Source organism: Cynara cardunculus (assembly GCF_001531365.2).
Source record: "Cynara cardunculus var. scolymus isolate 2C chromosome LG 8, CcrdV1, whole genome shotgun sequence".
NCBI lineage: Eukaryota > Viridiplantae > Streptophyta > Magnoliopsida > Asterales > Asteraceae > Cynara > Cynara cardunculus.
Genome location: NC_037535.1, coordinates 16,834,627 through 16,852,500, shown reverse-complemented (window position 1 = coordinate 16,852,500; position 17,874 = coordinate 16,834,627). Strand labels below are relative to the sequence as shown.

Sequence of the window (17,874 nt, the reverse complement as noted above, 5' to 3'; positions counted from 1 at the left end):
TTAGTGGTGGTGGTGATTAGTTGAAGATATAAATGAAAGAAGCCAAAGGAATTCTAATAATGAATATCACGAGGACCATGCAAGCAAATGCATGCGGCCATCAATGACATAAATCCCAACACCTACCAAAATTCAACTCACAAATTACAATCCTAATCAACCTACTTCAATTCAGTCCAAACCTAACCTAATCTGGTGAATGGTGATGGTGATGGTGATGGTGTTGTCACAAAGACGAAACAATGTACCTCAAGAACAACCTTGTGTAGCAGCACATCAAACGAATTTTACTGGTTGAAAACGGGTTGCTAAACCGAATCCAATTCAATATGATCAAAACGTATGGTGAATTTTTATGTATATTTATTAGTTTAAGAGTCTACCAAACTTTTATTATAATTGATATCATAGATGCATGACACGAGATTTTATTATTCATGTGTATCGTAGTAGATCATAGGTTTTCAACAATAATATATAAATGTTAATAAACCATGATTTAATGCCATTTACTGAATCAAAAGACTTGTATAGATTTTCAACATTAATATATATATATATATATATATATATATATATAAGGACATTTTTAGGTATTTTCTTTTCTCTCTCTGTCTCCCGTCTTCCGGCCACCGTTCTCCGGTGATACCACTGTGATGCCTAAAAATATTGACTCTGTTAAACAAAAAACACCGTGTAATATTCAAGCACATATAAGATGCATTGTGATAGCACTGTGTTACATCTTCGATCGACCATACAAACGATCTCTATGTGATACCCAAGCACATATAAGATGCATTGTGGTATCAACGAAGGACGGGGGAGGGAGAGAGGAGAGAGAAAAAATAAGTGTTTCAAAATACCTAAAATGTCCTTGTATTAAAATTTTAATTCAAAATTATCCAAATTATAAATTTTATAATTTATCTATTGATTTGTGATTAAGATTAGATCTTACTGTTACCATAAACTAATTAGTTCTCATTTGATTGGACCTTTATATATAAAAAAGTAGTCCTTACAATGGGGTGTTAAGAAGTGCGTTTTAAAAATAATTATACGATATCGAATAATCGGTTGTAATAATAGATATGGCAGTGTAATTTGGATGTGCTCTTGTTATTTGAATTTGTAATAATAAACTTATATCCTCAATTGTTTGAATGTTTAACAAATTCTAGTCTAGTTATTGGAATGGTTAAATGGTAAATATGAAAATTTGCCACTTTGCATTCCATGCTCCTTCGTCTTTTTCAAAGAGATGGGTGTGACGTTAATTTCCGATTTCAATGCCGACTCCAGGGTTTTTGGCAGCCATCTCGCTAGTTTAGCTATTGTTGCTAGAAGCACATGCGGTTGGTTGTTCAACTGCTTAGCCCTTGTTCGCCTTATCTCACGCTCCAAAAGCATATTTAATGCATCTCATAAAATACTATTAATTATATTATTTTAAAATGTAATAATCATATAATATATAACACAACAAATTATCCCAATTTGTATTTGTAGTAACAATTCATGGTCTATGATTTTAGGTTGGTATGTGAGATTTCATGCTTTAATTGATTTTGATGGAACCACAACAACTTGTGACATTGAATAAGATCTTGTACAATCAATACCACAACTAACTCTCTCATCCTACAAAATGATGGCTTACCAACCTTCCAATTTAGGCAACGGTAGGACCTCGAATCGGAGTCGTTTTTAGCATACAATATGTCGAGATTTAAGCTTCTTCTTTGGATTTCTTCTAGGAAATCATTGCGAGACTGAAGGACATGAAGCAAAAGACATTGCTCGAGGTATTGATTTGTGAATTTAGGGCGCAAGTTCGTAAATAATTTAAATCTGGTTGAATCTCTGCTAAAAAATGGCAAAACTGCCAAAACTTGTTGGTGCTAGTAACTAAACAATTAATTTCCGGTAGAATCCTACACTGACAAATCGGAGGAAATAAACAAATCGATGTGATAAATCAAATCGAAATCTTCAATATGAAATGGAGACAAATCTTCGATCCGATGGAGAAAACCGAGTTCGCCTTTTTTGATCGAGATGGAGAAAACCCTAACTAACACGGAGACTAATCTTCGAAAAACTTGATCGTCAAACGAGATTTGGGGAGGGATGGTTTTTAACCAAATCTATTATAATCATTAATTAATTATCTGTTACCAAACATCATTTTTCGTTCCATTTTCCACTCTTTGTTTGAAACAAACACAATCAATGATTATCATTTTCATTCATTACCTTTTAATACTCCTAATCAAACACCCCCTTAATTTATATGTACTAATTGTGTACCCACGCAATGCGGCGGGAGCCGTGAATTTTAACGATTTTGAAGTTTCACTGGTTTTATTAGAGAAGATTTAACGATGATATAAGTTACACTTGATTCTTACATATTAATACAATTTGAATAAATAAGAGTTATGATTCCAATTACAGTCTATCGATGAAAAAAATTGTATGACAGTTTAAAATCCAACATTTTTAAACGACTCTACAAATGTGTTCGATTTACACCAAGAGCAAAGAATCAAGAGACTGAGAACGAAACCAAGACTTCTAGAGCAATTGAATGGTAGATGAATGAGATAACTTTTAATAACTCATGGTGAATATCAGTTCAAATCTCACTTTGGGGGATGAAGAGAAGACATATAGGTATCAGAGGGTGAAGACATGAGTGAAATGTATTAAAAGTATCTTGAGAACATGAAAAGAAAAGGTAATAATGTGCATTAATAACTTGTACTATGTGTTATCTTAATTGTAGATTAAGAAATCTTAAGACTGAATGCATAAATTAATAGTATTTAATGAATTATGAATTGTTTTTAAGACTTTGTACATAAATGTATAATACTTTGTACAGTGGCGGATACATGGTAAAGCCATAGGGGGCACAGGCCCCCAACAAACCAATAAGAAACCCACAAAAAAGAACATTATTTATAGTTTTAAATATATATTTTAACCTAAAATTACAAATAGGTCCCCAATAATTAAAAGACAAATCCCCAAATCTAATCTATACCATTTCATTTACAACTTTTATTTTATTTTATTTCAGGGAGTTACCAATTTTAAAATCAGTTAAACTCTAATGTCCCTAATTTCTAAATCTTAACTCATTGAAAGTCATTTTATTTGTCTTGTTTTATTTGCTATAATTCTAATAATTTGATCCATCACTATTTTTTTTTGTTTTTTTTTCCAACTTTCTTTTTGCATTTTATTTTTTTACAGATTTATAATTATTGTTATTTGTTGATTATTAATTTTTCTTGATATTTGATTTAGGATTCTTGAGTTTGTTCTTTAATTTGAGTTTGTTAATTTGATATAGGGTTTACTACTAGTTAATATTTTATTTATAGCATATTGGTCTTTTGTTCTCTAATTTCTTCTAGTTTAATTTAATTTCTTGTCCTCTGATTTCTTGTTATTGACTATTAATATGTACTGTGTTTTATTTGTTTTAAGTTGAACCAAAATAAAAATATATGTACAATGTCTCTGTTTATCCAAAATAGTAAAAATTAATCAAAAAATGAAAAAAGTTATATTTATTTGATTAAACTGAATAGGTTAAGCCGACAACTGAATAACCCAAAATCGTCTTGGTTCAGATGAGTTATTCAGTTTCAGAATTTTTTGACACCCCAAGTCCCCAACTCTCTAAGTTTTCCCCTAATAATAAAATTTTCTAGATTTGTTACTGACTTTATGCGTTAAAAGATTATTTTTAGACTTTTGATAAATTTAATTTAATTTAATGTAGAATAAATATAGATATGGTTCTATACCATTTTTTTTTCTTTAGCACCGGTTTGGTTGGATTTTCTTTCTCCGAGGGAAAATGGAAGCCACAAAAATCAATGGAAGCTGACCACAAACGGTGTCAGGAGAATATAGCCAAAATCTTTGGAAACCTCGAGAACCCAATAGACCATACATATATGTGATTTCAATTGCACACGACTGAGGCAACTTTGGTACAGTTTGTTTGGTTTTCTATGGCGATTCTCCAGGCGAGTTTAACTATAACCCTTTCTATTTCTCAATTGAATCTGAAGATTTTTCAGTATTAGATGTATGATTTTTGGCTTGTCTTCTTCGTTGCAGGCATGGTTCATGGATGATAGTCGGGAGGATCCACAGCTTCCTCATCATCGCAATCCCTGTGAGTTTATGTCGCCAGATCAGTTAGCAGGTAGATTTTGTGTTATTTTCGCTTTCGAAATCGACATACAGATATGGTTCTTGATTTGAATGTTTTGATTGTTAGTTACAAATAACTTGTAATCAAGGTGTTAATCACTGTAACATGGAGTATAACCTGCCAAATCTGAATCAGTTCGCTTGGGATTTGTGTAGATCTCGGCGTTTTGCACTGGAAGTTGAATCCAGACAAGTATGAGGAGGATGAAGAATTGGAGAACATTAGGGCTACCAGAGGATACAATTACATGGTACTCCTACCCTTTTTAATTTACATAATTTTCTTTGAGAACTGTGAGAATCAGTATATGCATGTAATGCACTATCAACATATGTATATGTCGATTAGTATATTCATCAATGGATATGTGCTGACTGACATTCATATAGTGTGTACACATCAATGATACCGTTTCTCATGGTTTCCACAGTTCTTCTCATTTGAACCTTCCCCTATATATACATAGTATAGCAATATAGATTGTGTTATTTTTATTTGGTTTGATGTTCATGTGTTTTGACTTGATATGTTGTAATTTGAATCAATTTGTGAAACTGAACATGTAACTGTAAGGATCATCTTTTTGAAGTGATTTTAAAGGATCACCTTGCGAAGTCACTAATTTCAAAAATAGGCATCCGAAAGACCATAAATCTACTTCCCACAAGGAATTGGGTACAGTTTTAGAAAGTCTGAATGCATACTTATGTTTGGTTTTCGATCACGTTATTTTGTAGGATTTGCTGGATTTATGCCCTGAGAAAGTGGAGAATTATGAGCAAAAGCTAAAGAACTTCTATACGGAGCACATTCATGCGGATGAAGAGATACGTTACTGCTTGGAAGGGAGTGGGTATTTTGATATTAGGGATAAAGATGATCGCTGGGTTCGCATTTGGATCAAGGCTGGTGATCTCATCATCTTGCCTGCAGGAATATATCACCGGTTCACCCTAGACACCTCCAACTATATCAAGGTAAATAAGATGAAGTATACCAGCATTTCACCCTGGACTTTGACTTTAAAAGTCAAAACAAACTCCTCCTTCTAGGTCATGTTTTGGCAACCATAGCTACTTTATTTTTTGAGCTTATTGGAAAAGCCCCATTTTTTTGGTAAGCCATACACTAGCTTTTTGAAATACTGCTTCAGGTAACGTATTTAATAAGCTGTAGGGGTTGTTTTTCAATTATGTCCCTTGTATCTTACATAAATGAGGAAAACCCCTATCCTTTTAGGTATATTTTATATTGTCAACTAGTTTTTATTAAACATGACCAGTTTATTAGCCTAACAATTAACTTATCAGCTAGTTTGCCAAATATGCCCTGTAATCAGTAGGAATATTTCAAGATTTCAAGAAAGTAGTGAATTTTTATTGGACTTGTTAACAATCACTATGACTAAAAAGTTGGTATTCAGTTTGACCTGAAAAGTTAAATTTTATCTTGACAACATGTTGACCAAAGGTGTTGTTGGGATTTGGGTGCATGCAGTTGATGAGGTTATTTGTTGGAGAGCCAGTATGGACTGCATTCAACAGGCCACAAGAGGACCATCCAGCCAGGAGAAACTACATTAGTAACTTTGTTCAAAAGACCAGGATGCCCCTTGAAGCTTATTGAACACTAGCTATGCTTTGTGAGTAATTTATGTAAGTAAATGCTTTAGAATTGCTGATATAGCTACAATGGCCATATATATATACATGTATTTGGAGGTCAACTTCAATTCTCTTCTGTATTTGAAACTTGATTGTGATAATATTATGCTGTCTTGTAGCTTTAATAAATCTCAAAAAGGCCTTGAACTTCATATTTTGTAAATTTTACGACATTTTTTATGGTTTCTTTAGCAATAATTTTCCATATCGACGCCTAATCTGGGGAATGCTTGAGTCGCCTATGATCGTCTCGAAAGTAGATTCATCAAGTGGGTTTATGGTCTTTTGGTTCTAGATTCAATCCATCTTATGGGTTGATTCCTATAAACATTTTCAGAATGATTTAAGATCCCCGAAGTAAATATTTTGTTACTCTGTTCCGAGGGTAATCAAAATTAGTTGGATCTTAGAATGTATGTTCTAATATCATCAAAACGTAACTCGAAAAGTAAACCAACGTGAGATGAGATTTCAACCTTCGGGTTATCATGAAACGAGCCAAATTGGCTGTTTAATCTCCAACCGGAGGTGGGATCTTGAAGGAACCCTAAAGAGAAGAACAAGAGTTTGATGAATGCACCTGAAACAAATTCAAAAACATCTAGGAGCGTCGGTTGACCAAATGAATACATTAGGCCAGTCGCAGCCACACAGGGGGTTCATCGTGTTAAATAGACAGCTAAGAATTTGCCAAACAGAAGTAAATGTGATCCATAAATGACTTCACCTCACCTGGGCTGTAATAGTAATACCCTGGGAAGAAATATAAGCAACTAATTCTCATACAGAGGATATCCACAATTAGCAACCAATAAGACTTATACTACTTGTCAAAGTCGACCAGCATTTGGTAAACTTCATTGGCTGTTGGGCGGTCGCTTGGATCCTCCTTGGTACACTGCCGATATATATCAATTAAAAATCTCAACTTTTTGTTCTTTTTGTATTCTGCATTCTGTTGCACCTCTTCACTATCTTCCGCTGGACCTAACCCCTCTAGTTCATCCGTCAGCACCGGCCGTTTCCCCATCTGTGTACATAACAAATTAGCATCCCTTTTCTAATTTCACTTCTAATTGCAAAGATGACACAGCAAAGTTACGAAAATAAATATAATGTTCTCTCAAATAGACACTTGAAAGGGCACTTAATAGAGCCATTCATTGACTGAAGGCCAACTGGCCTTGGTTAGTAGCGGAAGAAATCAAGATAAGATAATAACAAGGAAATAGAGAAAGCAAACAATGAAGCACGTAAAAGCATAAATTCTTTAGGTTTCAATTTCATGACAAATAGATAAGCATAAATTCATATTATTGATGGAGATAAAATAAGAAATACTTCACAAAGTCCATTTTTGCAGTTATAAATTGTCATTTGATGGGCACAATGGATGGAATAGAACATACCGTGGTTGGTTCCTATTTTTGGAGAACACCTTTCAAAGGCTATTTAAGGTTCTATAGTTTGAAAAATGTCCATTTTAATACCCAAAGTTGATGTATCATAGGTGAAACTTTTTGAAAACCCGAAATTAAAAGAAAAATAATTGGAGGATCATGCATACCAAAAGGAGGTCATGGATTTGGGACTCTGGCAACCCCACGTACGGCACTTGCAAAGTCAATAATTCCAAAAGTAGGCATCCGAAGGACCATAAATCTACTTCCTACAAGAAAACAGGAAATAACTTATTAGAGACACTTTGAAAAAGTCACATTCACTAGAGGATAACAAGTCAAATAAGTACAATCTAAGCACAGACAACCAACACTTCGGGCTAGCTCAACTGGTAAGCCGTTGGGTTTGACCACATTGTAGGGGTGTACAAAAAACCATCAACCCGTGAAACCCGCCCAACCCAACCCGCCTAACCGCCTACCCGCCAATTAGGAGGGTTGAAATTGGGTTGGGCCTAGCCATCCCGCCACTAACATATAATTTTTATAAAATCTTATATATATATACATATATATATATATATATATATGTTTATCATATGTATTATTAATGTGTAATATTTTATATAATTTTTATTGAGATTATGTTTGTATTTCATTTAGCTAAATGTATAGGTTACCAAAAGAGATTCACGATCAAAGAATGATGACAAATAATCTAATTAATAAAAGAAGCTTATTGAAATCGTTTTTGCAGCAACAACAAATTGATATGCCGGAAAATATGAATGATATTGATAGATATTTGATTGACAAATCTATCAATCCAAAGACTCCCATCATTTGATGTTGTACTTCAGTGGAAAGAAAATGCTTACTTATAACATTTCACTACAACAACATTAGATTTTATAGGATGTCTAAGTGTCCTAATATGATACTTTGTAGAACGAAACAAAAAAATGTCTTATCTAAAAGAGTTAAAATATGTTTATAGGATGATTTTGGGCGTCTTAACAAATTTTTATGATACTTTTAGAAGAAAGTGTTGTATTAGTTATTCTATACGACACTACTTAAAAAAGTGTCATGAACACAAGTGTCCTATGAATAGATGAGTTCACGGGACACTTTTCAAAATGTTTTTATAAAATAACTAATACAACACTTTATCTAAAAATCATTCTAAAACACTTGTTGAAATGCCCGAAAAACGTCTTATAAACCTATTGTAACCTTTATAGATAGGACGCTTTATGGTTTAGTCCTATAAACTTAAGTTCTATGAAGTATTTCATTCGTCAAATTTATGTAACTATTAACCGCTAAGGTCGGATTTGGTTGAGATTTTTCCAAACCGCCATACTTGGGTTGGGTTGTAAAAAAGCCGTAAACTGCCCAACCAAACCCGCTTACTTGGTCACCAGTTTGAATCCCCTCAGGGTCACTAGTGGTTTTCACGACTGTTAAATTCAATGACCCACAGTTATTATAATGACCCACGGTTATTATAAGAGTATATTAGTTTCATAATTTTGTGGAAGCAAACTTCTATAGGACAAAAGTATCATACCAGTCCATATAAACGTCGATCATGAATTGTCCGGTAGACCTCAGGGGCCATCCAACGAGGTGTTCCAACGCAGACATCAGGTGGAGGTATCCCCACATGGCCGATACAGCATGTATGCAAGCTAGAACGCAAGGGAACTGCTCTATCAAAATCACAAAGCTTCACAACAGGTGCTCCATCAGATTTCTCATCCAGATCAATCACGATATTTCCACTCTTCAAGTCACGATGCATTATATCTTTTGAATGGAGCTCAGATAACGCCCAAGCAACATCTCGAGCAATTTGCAAAGCCAATTCCACAGGAACATGCTTTTCACCAGATCTTGCAAGCTTTTCTATATAGAGCTGTTATAGGAGGAGGATTAATGTAATGTATAAGATAAGAAATGATAAGCTGTATTAAAAATAACTGATGACAAATCACCTTTAATGATCCCCCTTTTACATGTTCCATAAAAATGGCGGACTGCAATATACGATGCTTTGGTATTCCATCTTGAGATGGTAGCCACTTGGTAGATATTTGATGGCCTAGAATTTTTACGATGCAAGGGTGCTTCAAAACGCTCAGAAGCCTCACCTCCCCTAAGCAGTTAAATTCAAAATTCTTAATTTCGTCTGCAGAGCTCTCACTCACTTCCAATGTGCGCACCTACAGATATATATGTGCAACGGGTAAACACAAGATATATTTTTCACTTTAAGCATAGTACAACAAAGAATTATGTTTGTATATGCAGAACGATTCTAAAATGCCCATGATCTTCCATACGTTACTTCTAGTCCAGTAAAGTGAAATTTACATGGCTCCCCTTGCAATTAACATGCAGACAATAGAAAAATAACTTTGTATACTTAATTGCAAACAGCAGAAATTAAGTGCAAAATGAACGATTATATCAGTAGGAATTAGAAGTTATCAAGACCTTAGCAACAGCCTCAACCGATCCAAGGTTGCACTGGATAAGGGTTGTCAAACCTCCTTCCTCAATTTCCTCACATGCAGAAAGGGAAGGAAAAGAATTGTGCACATCAGGGCTCGCATCAGTAATTGGAGGACCATTGATCCGACTGAGGGGGATGTACCTAAAAATGAAGCAGCCAACCTGGTAAATATGCAACCATAGACAGCCAAGTAGATACCCAACTACATGCACATCATCATGTATAGACTAAAATACAATTACTCTCTAGTACTAATTTATGGTCAAATTGTCACACAATCAATCATGTCATAAATGGGTTTCGCTGGAAGTCACTCCCAAAAGCTAGCTCAAAGAAGAAAAGTGGCCAAACCCCCTCCCCCCCATCCACATGCACGCAGACACACACACATAACCAAACCAAACCAAACCCAACCCAATAAATCCCACTCTTAGTAGGGTCTGACGGGTGAGGTGCACATAGACCTGACCTCTACCCCAAAAGAGTACAGCGGCTATTTCGGCTTGTGCAGGAGTGAAAGCATGCAGTCATAAAGAACAAATACCAGCATGAGGTGTGCGAATCATGAGAAAATAAGGAAGAAAAGTAACAATGCAGTACAATAAGCACATAAGAAAAGGCAGGATAAGGAACGGAAAGGAAAACCTACATCAAGCAAATAAAGCCATAAACCCATCCCTACCTAAATTGCCAGCCCTCTACACACACATATATACATACATACATACCTGTATATGTATATCATATGTAGACCTTGACAGCCTGGCGATGTGGGACAAATACTACTTCAACACACTCCCTCACTACCAGCGATACAGAATAATTTTGTTTAAACAGCATGTGTAGATGGTTCGTCAATTAGACAGCATTCATAATAGTTGGAAAGGTTCCTTGGTCTATTAACAGTTAATCGGTGAACCAACAAAATGACAAGGATCCACTACATGGATTTTTAGAAATTTGCATTTCACAAATTGGTTACAATTTTACCTAGGGTAATGAACACATTTTAGCAAAACAAGAATCAACATCTTAATATAAATAGAGAAATGCAGCAGCACGAGATGTCACAAGTGCCTATCCATGTTGATCTCCAATTTCACAATTTATTCCATTTACAAGCATTTACTTACATGTTGGATGTTTAAAAGTTGGTTTCCAGACAGTTTTTGTGTCAACTTTTTTTTTATCTCTGAGAGGGGACATATATGTTTTAACTTTGAAATTAGTTAAATGTAATATATATCCAAGAAAAATAACTAATATTTCAGTCACTAGTTTCACCAAGTAGTGACGTTAGTAATATATCTTGACCAACATATCAACATAAACTCTCTATAGACAAGATTGAATCAGGACACTTGCCAAAATGTGTCATTTAATAACAACAAAAAGTAGGCAGAATACACAAAAGCTGATTCTTGCTCAACTTTAAGAACATAGGATTGTTTTTAGAACAATGTTATTCACTCTGTTTATGTGGTTGTATCCTGATGTGTATGCATTGCTAACAAGTCCGAAGATTTATAAAAAGAGCATTCACCTTGGATATTCATGCAATATTATTACCTGCAAATACCCAAGGTTGAATTTGAGAATTGGGTTTCCATTAAAATGGTCATCATGTATTCTGCCATGTACAAACACACACAAACTTATTATAGCATAGGAGACATACCTGTAGAAATATTCTGGGTCCATCTCTTCCCTTATATCATGAGGACGGCATGCATCCACTACCATCCGAACCTCTGAATCACCCCTCTTGACAACAACTACATTCCAAGCATGAGGAGCAAAATCCAAATATCCTCTCACAAGTTCACATGGTACTTGGGGCTCCATTCGATCACAAAGGTACTAAAATCAACGCAAATGGAAAAAAGAGAAGGAATTATTAGTAAGTAGAAAGTAGGAGCATAGAGACATCAAGATAAATCAAAGATTTATCACATCCAAGTCTAGTAGTTCAAATTACCTTCATGAGCAATGCTCTATGTCTACAAACACCAAATTGTAGAGTCCCAATAGGGACAACAATTGAATTTCTCCTTGCTTTTACCAACCGAAGAGATTTTTCACACAGGCTAAGAAGGACAGCATCCTCTGCGGAGTTTAGACTCTGTTTTGCAGATTTCATTATATTGTCATTGTTCCCAGTTGGACATGTGCAGACAAATGGCTTGTTATAGTTTGATCCAGATACAGACTTTCGCGCCCTATCAACCATTGTGCTCCTGTCACTCCCTCCAAAGTGATCAGACACAAACAGAGCAAGCAAGGAGGCAATCTGTAACTTATCAAGTAAAATGTCCCCAGCATCCTTGGTGGAACCATAGATCTGATTTAAATGGAACAATAATTGTTGAGCACAAAGTGTTACGGCATCCAACTCTTCATCTCTTTCCCTAAACAAAATCGATTAACAAAGATTTAAGTTTCGGTTTAGAAAGAAAAGACTTATCATCAGTCTTCCAATGATATTTGTTTGGGGAAACATATAGTTCAATATGATACATAATAAGAGCAAGAAACTACCTATCCATGACAATAACTTCACGTGAGCCAAGATGCAAGTTTTTCTCATAACTACTGAGAGGCAAGAAAGGACGATCTCGTCCTGCATCATAAAATCCATCTGGCAGATGGTCCTCAATGCTACAGAATGACGTTGTACTATATTTAGTGGACAGATCTAAGTGTCTGTCCGTTGGTCTCCTTGACTTTCTGGGTTTAGGGTTATCAAGATCCTTCTCAGAATGTCTCTTTGACTGTGTATTACCACAAGAATTATCGACCAACAAGTGCTCATCCTGTGCCTGACTCACCTCTGTAGGAGAACCCAATGCATCATCATCCTTGCTACAATCATCTTCAATCTCTTTGCTGTCAACAGACTGAAGTGCAACACATCCACAGCTATGTGCATCAACCTGTTCCGAACTAATATCCTTTCTGAAAGCACCAAGTGAATTCCCACTCTCACCATCCGCAGCAAGCAATTCTTTGTTATCCTCATCATCACCAACATTGACTGATGAACCTTCGACAAGGGATTCAGATGGGACAATAGCATTGCAGGATTCACAATTTGCAGTTGCATTTTGAGTCGTAATATGGGCAGAATCTTCGCCCTTCCACTTCCTACTGCAGTTTAAACGCTCTTGGCGAGCTCTCTGCTGCAAATAGTAACGCCGTTTCCACCCCTTTCTAGGCTTTCTTGCTGCAAAACATCTATTTGACGAGCACCCGGTTACATGACTCGACAAGGAGGCAGGAGAGCCTAGTTCAAAGTTAAAGTGAGTTTCACAGGAGTAGACATCATAATCTCTCAAAAAATAAATGCCCAATAAAGTGGTGATAGGAAGAAAGACACAAACTGTCCCTACCATTAATTATATCACCATGAAGGTCTGTGACAGCAGTTTCAAATACATCCATCTCCACAGACGAACTCATGAATTCACCATTGGTCATGTCTTCATCATTCCCCTCTAGAACACAGCTTATCCACAGAGGTATTTGAGGAAAACTTAGAAGCTTATTGCACTAGAACATAGCACATATAAACGGTATCAGTTATGCTAGAATGACAAACAAATGATAGGCATTCAGAAAGTAAAGTTGAAGCAGAAACAATGATACAATCAAAAAAGAAAGCCTTGCCTGTGCCTGATGTATTAAACCCAAAATAGTTAACGCATCCTAATAGTGTTAAAAGAACAGTTATATAGGTGTATGCCCAAATGATTTTTTGTGCATATGTCACGACACTGCGGTTAGCAGAACTTTCTTTTTGCATGTATCAACATTACGTAAGAAGCATTGGAACGCTGAAAAGCAGGTAGAAGGCACACTCTGGTGCTGTAGAAATGAATGGAGTAAGGTAAAATCCAAATCATCCATTGCTCGTAACTAGTCCTTGGAAGAACAGATAGTGTATGTCTTTATTATGTTAGACCATTATGGAATTTATAATTACATAGTTGCAAAAAGATTAGTATAATCCCACTCAAAGCAAGCCAAGGGATACAACGAAGAAAAAAACAGTTCCATCAAGAATCCAACTGAAAGCATCAGATATAATTGAAAAAAAAAAACCATGTACCAGAATATGGATTGATTTAAAAAGTCCTTGTCAACCCCTAGGATATCCTTCAAATGATTCAGATGAGAGGGCGGTTCTTTGTCAAATGCTCTAATCCAGAAATCCATTGTATCTTCCTAAGAACTAATTATAACTTTGAAGTGTTTGGACACTTTCAAATTTGCTTTATAGAGGGGTTGATGTGAACAACTTACAGATCAATGTATGGTCAAAATGAGGATTTTGTTGAGTTCTTATTCGGGAGAAGATAAAGAAACTGGGTTTTGTATTTTGGAGTATGACTTGAACAGAGACTATTCGTGTAACTTTCTGTCCCTTCCCATAAGGAATAGAAAAACACCCGTCACAAATTTGAAAAGCACTAAAGAAGATGAAAAGAGATTTCTCAATTAATGGTCCATTCCATTCCAAAGTGTAAACAAACATGTCTTCTCGTTACTTAGTAATACTTCAATCCATTCACACATCACATCCATACAACATACCACACACAGCAAGGTACATTTTTTTTTTTTGAAGTATATAATATTTATATACGGCAAATGTAACAAATAAACTCACACACCCTCCTCACCTTTAGTGAGGCTTGAACCCCTGACCTCCTAGAAGGTCAAAGGCTATGATACCGCTAGGCCAAAGGCCCTTTGGTAGCAAGGTACATTTCTTGTTAAAACAATAAGAAGCAACTTAAAACAACTTCGTACAAATGCGAACTTGATCTGTCATAATAAACACTAACATTAAAGCATACCCGGAAAAATGAAACAAAATGTCGAACATGTAATTTCTAGAGACTAAATTGGAGTTGGATGATATATATGAGCATTAAAGCATATCCTAAAAAACGATACAAAGTGTCGAACATGCAATTCCTAGATAGTAGATACTAAAATGGAAGAAAGTACATAGCACTACAATTAAAGAACAATATTACCTCCATCAAGATCAAGTCAACAAAGCATTTACTGGTGGTCCAGAAACAGTTGTACACAACTACAGATTTCAATGCACTTCAGGTGCAATATAATGTACACTAGAAGCATATAGCATTGCTCATTGACTATCTTAAACATTTGCGTATTCATTTTATAATGGTTTCCTACTAGTTTCCAGATGAAATTGACTTGGAAAAGGGGTTAAGTTGATTATATGTACCTGCAGATTTAGTCTCCGAAGGTTATGCATTGTGTCAAGTTCAAGAGACCCCAAGGATGTCAACCTGTTGTTTGAAAGGTCCAAGCTCTCTAATCTTTGGAGAGATGACAAGGCTGAAGGTACTTGAATCAATTTATTATTAGCGACTTTTAATGTTATCAAGGAACTCAAATTAGTTATTTCTGTGGGTAAATTTCTCATTTTATTGTGTGAGAGATCTAGGTACTCCAAACAAGTAAGACAGCCAATTTCTGGAGGCAAATATCTGCAAAATATTAAACACAACTTTCATCAGTTTCGTTTAAGTTAAGAAGATGGTTATCATCATGAACAATCAAGAAAAGCAACCTATATTTTTCCATTTGCTGTAAGTGTCTTGAGCATCTTTAGAGAATATACAAAGGGCAACCACGATAATACTAGAGTATCATAAAGGAACCAATAATATTGGAATGTGATTAGAAATTAAAGAATAATCAGTACCACATCAATTATGATGATGCAAGTACTGCTGTCCTGACTCTCAAGCCAACTTTCAGTTTCAACCATTTCGGATCATACAACCATCCACTTTCTCATGGCACTCATTATTAAGCAGGTTTTATTAAAACAAGAATGACATGCATGTCGAATGTTATCATCCATATAAACTCTAAGCCAATCTCCAGCCTCCAATCCGTTATTGTTGTACAGGAGAGAGGCAAGCTAAGGCAACAAGGAGTCATAGCCTATGATGAGAGAGATGTGTATCAAAATTTCCCAGGAGAAGTGAGGTACAATGTAGTAGAAGTATTCAAAATACATGAATTTGCACGTGCATCTAAGATACACAATTATGTTAACATGATAAGTCTCAAACTAATTGAACCATTCCATTCACAGTTTCCTAATCACCATTGTCAATTCCACTTAGAATATAGACATCATTTTACAGTTTCTCTGCATCGACTTGTGTCTTAAAAAGAGAAGAGGTGCTCCTAGATTATTTATATCTTTATTGCAAATGCAACCCTCCTTTATGATTTTATTTTTGTTCTGTTCTGTTAATTTTAGTGCATTAAAGTTCTTTGAACTAAATAGAAATGCTGAGGGCCATTTCCCACCATCACCATGTCATGCAATCATATAGGCATGTGTGATTGATCAAGGCAAGATGATCCTCACCTAATTCTCCTTTAACAATGATGCTCATGTCAAACCATCAAATAAACTAAGTAAACAGGTGCATATTCTAATAATTCAGATCAGGATATCTGCTCACAAGGTTTACAGATTTCATGAACAAGTCACCAGTGACTACTGTGTTGGCCTTATGAATCATAGGCCCTTCTTGTCGCATAGGACACGAAAGAGCACATATCAGATACAGTGTAAAAGTGTTGGATACAATCAATATGAAGTGAAAAGCAAACAATTGGCCTTGGAGGACATGGAGCCTGGTTTCCGGGAATAAGGCAATAGTTGAACGATTCAGAAGCACTTTTAAAATTCTACTCTTCTCCACTAACGGCTAATGTCATTCTGAAGTAAACAGACAAACAATAGAAGGGAACATTCCTATGATCCATTCCTCCGATGAATATGATTCATAGCCATTTCAGAAGTTAATGATTGAAAAAAGTCAGTTCCTTGATTAAATTAGTTAAGCTTTCATCAAAAGATTTGGCATTAGCCATGAACAGCAAGTTAATTAGTAACAAATAGAAATAAAAACTAAATTTACCGTATAGAAAAGTGACAGACGGATAGCTTCGTCAAGCATTCAAGTCCCATGATGTCGGCCAGTAATGGAAACGCTGAAGGCCTGGGAGGGGCCTTACTAAGCTCTAGCTCCTTCAAGGCCTTTAATTTTTGCAAAGGTAAACCCGTCAACCCTGGCAAAGATATCTTCACTTGCAATCTTTCGAGGTTAACCAAGTTCCCAAATTCCGAAGGAAACAAATTGACCTCGTTTCCAAAGAATTTAAGGGTTTTTAACTTAACCAAACCCCCTACCGATCGAGGAATCAAATTGAACATATTCTTGTACACGTATAAACCCTCAATCGAAGCATTATCCCCATCACTAATCCTCTTCTCATCGAAAAGCTGAAGATCCAAAGTCTTGCCGGAAGCATCAATTGCTGACTCAATATTTGAGTTCTCCTCCTCCAATTCTTCTTCAATATTTTCGGTTGGGGCGGTGCTGCAATCCTGGTTATCACTTGGAACAGCTACTGTTTCGTCTGAATTCAAAATCTGCATCATGAGATTTTGCTAGGGTTTGGAGTGCGGATTGAAGAAGCATATGGAACAAGGAATTACGAATCAAGATGATGCATTACACATGTATAAATTGGAAGACTTTGGAGCGACGAACAGGAAGAAAGAAGGTTTGAGGGGGTTCGGCAAGAACCCTAAAATCTAGAGAAGACCAGGGTATTTGTACTACACAAGGGGCATCTTCGTAATTTCATCCAACTGATCAGCCCCAACTTTATGTATGTTTTTGCAACTAATCTATAGGTTTTAGTAAACCCTAACGAAACTTCCCTCCCACTTCTAAACCGGGTTCCTCTGATTTTACGAGTTATCTTTAGATGTTTTTTTAAAGTATGTGATGGCATATCTATACTATATTATAAAGCATTTGGCTAAAACTCTTAAAAACTCTTAAACTCTTAAAAACTCTTAAACTCTTAAAACTCTTAAACCCGTTCATCCCTAAACAATTTTATCCATATCCGATTTCATCTCATAACTGAATTCGTGTAACTAACTGCAGATAAATACAATCAAATACAGGA

The 17,874-nt window shown here is 35.6% G+C and overlaps 2 protein-coding genes across 3 annotated transcripts; one reads left to right on the top strand and one right to left on the bottom strand.

Annotated features, from left to right (window-relative positions):
* Positions 1 to 3,906: 3,906 nt before the first annotated feature.
* LOC112516594 (1,2-dihydroxy-3-keto-5-methylthiopentene dioxygenase 1) lies at positions 3,907 to 6,056 on the top strand. Its single transcript, XM_025123728.1, has 5 exons — positions 3,907 to 4,049; positions 4,144 to 4,231; positions 4,396 to 4,490; positions 4,978 to 5,217; positions 5,738 to 6,056. The coding sequence occupies exons 1-5, from the start codon at positions 4,035 to 4,037 to the stop codon at positions 5,864 to 5,866; spliced, it is 567 nt and encodes a 188-aa protein (XP_024979496.1). The 5' UTR covers positions 3,907 to 4,034; the 3' UTR covers positions 5,867 to 6,056.
* Positions 6,057 to 6,520: 464 nt separating this feature from the next.
* On the bottom strand, positions 6,521 to 17,544 carry LOC112516526. Of its 2 annotated transcripts, none has more exons than XM_025123608.1 (11): positions 16,812 to 17,543; positions 15,089 to 15,353; positions 13,215 to 13,374; positions 12,364 to 13,108; positions 11,804 to 12,233; positions 11,504 to 11,685; positions 9,807 to 9,966; positions 9,305 to 9,532; positions 8,878 to 9,225; positions 7,472 to 7,573; positions 6,521 to 6,934 (listed from the first exon to the last, which is right to left on the bottom strand). In XM_025123608.1, exons 1-11 carry the CDS (start codon positions 17,333 to 17,335, stop codon positions 6,728 to 6,730), a joined length of 3,351 nt encoding a protein of 1,116 aa, XP_024979376.1. In that variant the 5' UTR covers positions 17,336 to 17,543; the 3' UTR covers positions 6,521 to 6,727. The 2 variants fall into 2 exon arrangements, 1 of the variants encoding a protein (XP_024979376.1); XR_003069608.1 differs by having other exon boundaries at positions 6,848 to 6,934; positions 7,472 to 7,566; positions 16,812 to 17,544.
* Positions 17,545 to 17,874: the final 330 nt, after the last annotated feature.

Coding starts and splice junctions, on each gene's coding strand:
- LOC112516594 (XM_025123728.1), top strand. Junction 4,232..4,395: donor GTCGCCAGATCAGTTAGCAG/GTAGATTTTGTG, acceptor GGATTTGTGTAG/ATCTCGGCGTTTTGCACTGG. Junction 4,491..4,977: donor CCAGAGGATACAATTACATG/GTACTCCTACCC, acceptor GTTATTTTGTAG/GATTTGCTGGATTTATGCCC.
- LOC112516526 (XM_025123608.1), bottom strand. CDS start 17,335: ATGATGCAGATTTTGAATTCAGACGAAACAGTAGCTGTTCCAAGTGAT. Junction 13,375..15,088: donor TTCGGAGACTAAATCTGCAG/GTACATATAATC, acceptor GCTATGTTCTAG/TGCAATAAGCTTCTAAGTTT. Junction 11,686..11,803: donor ATAGAGCATTGCTCATGAAG/GTAATTTGAACT, acceptor CGTTGATTTTAG/TACCTTTGTGATCGAATGGA.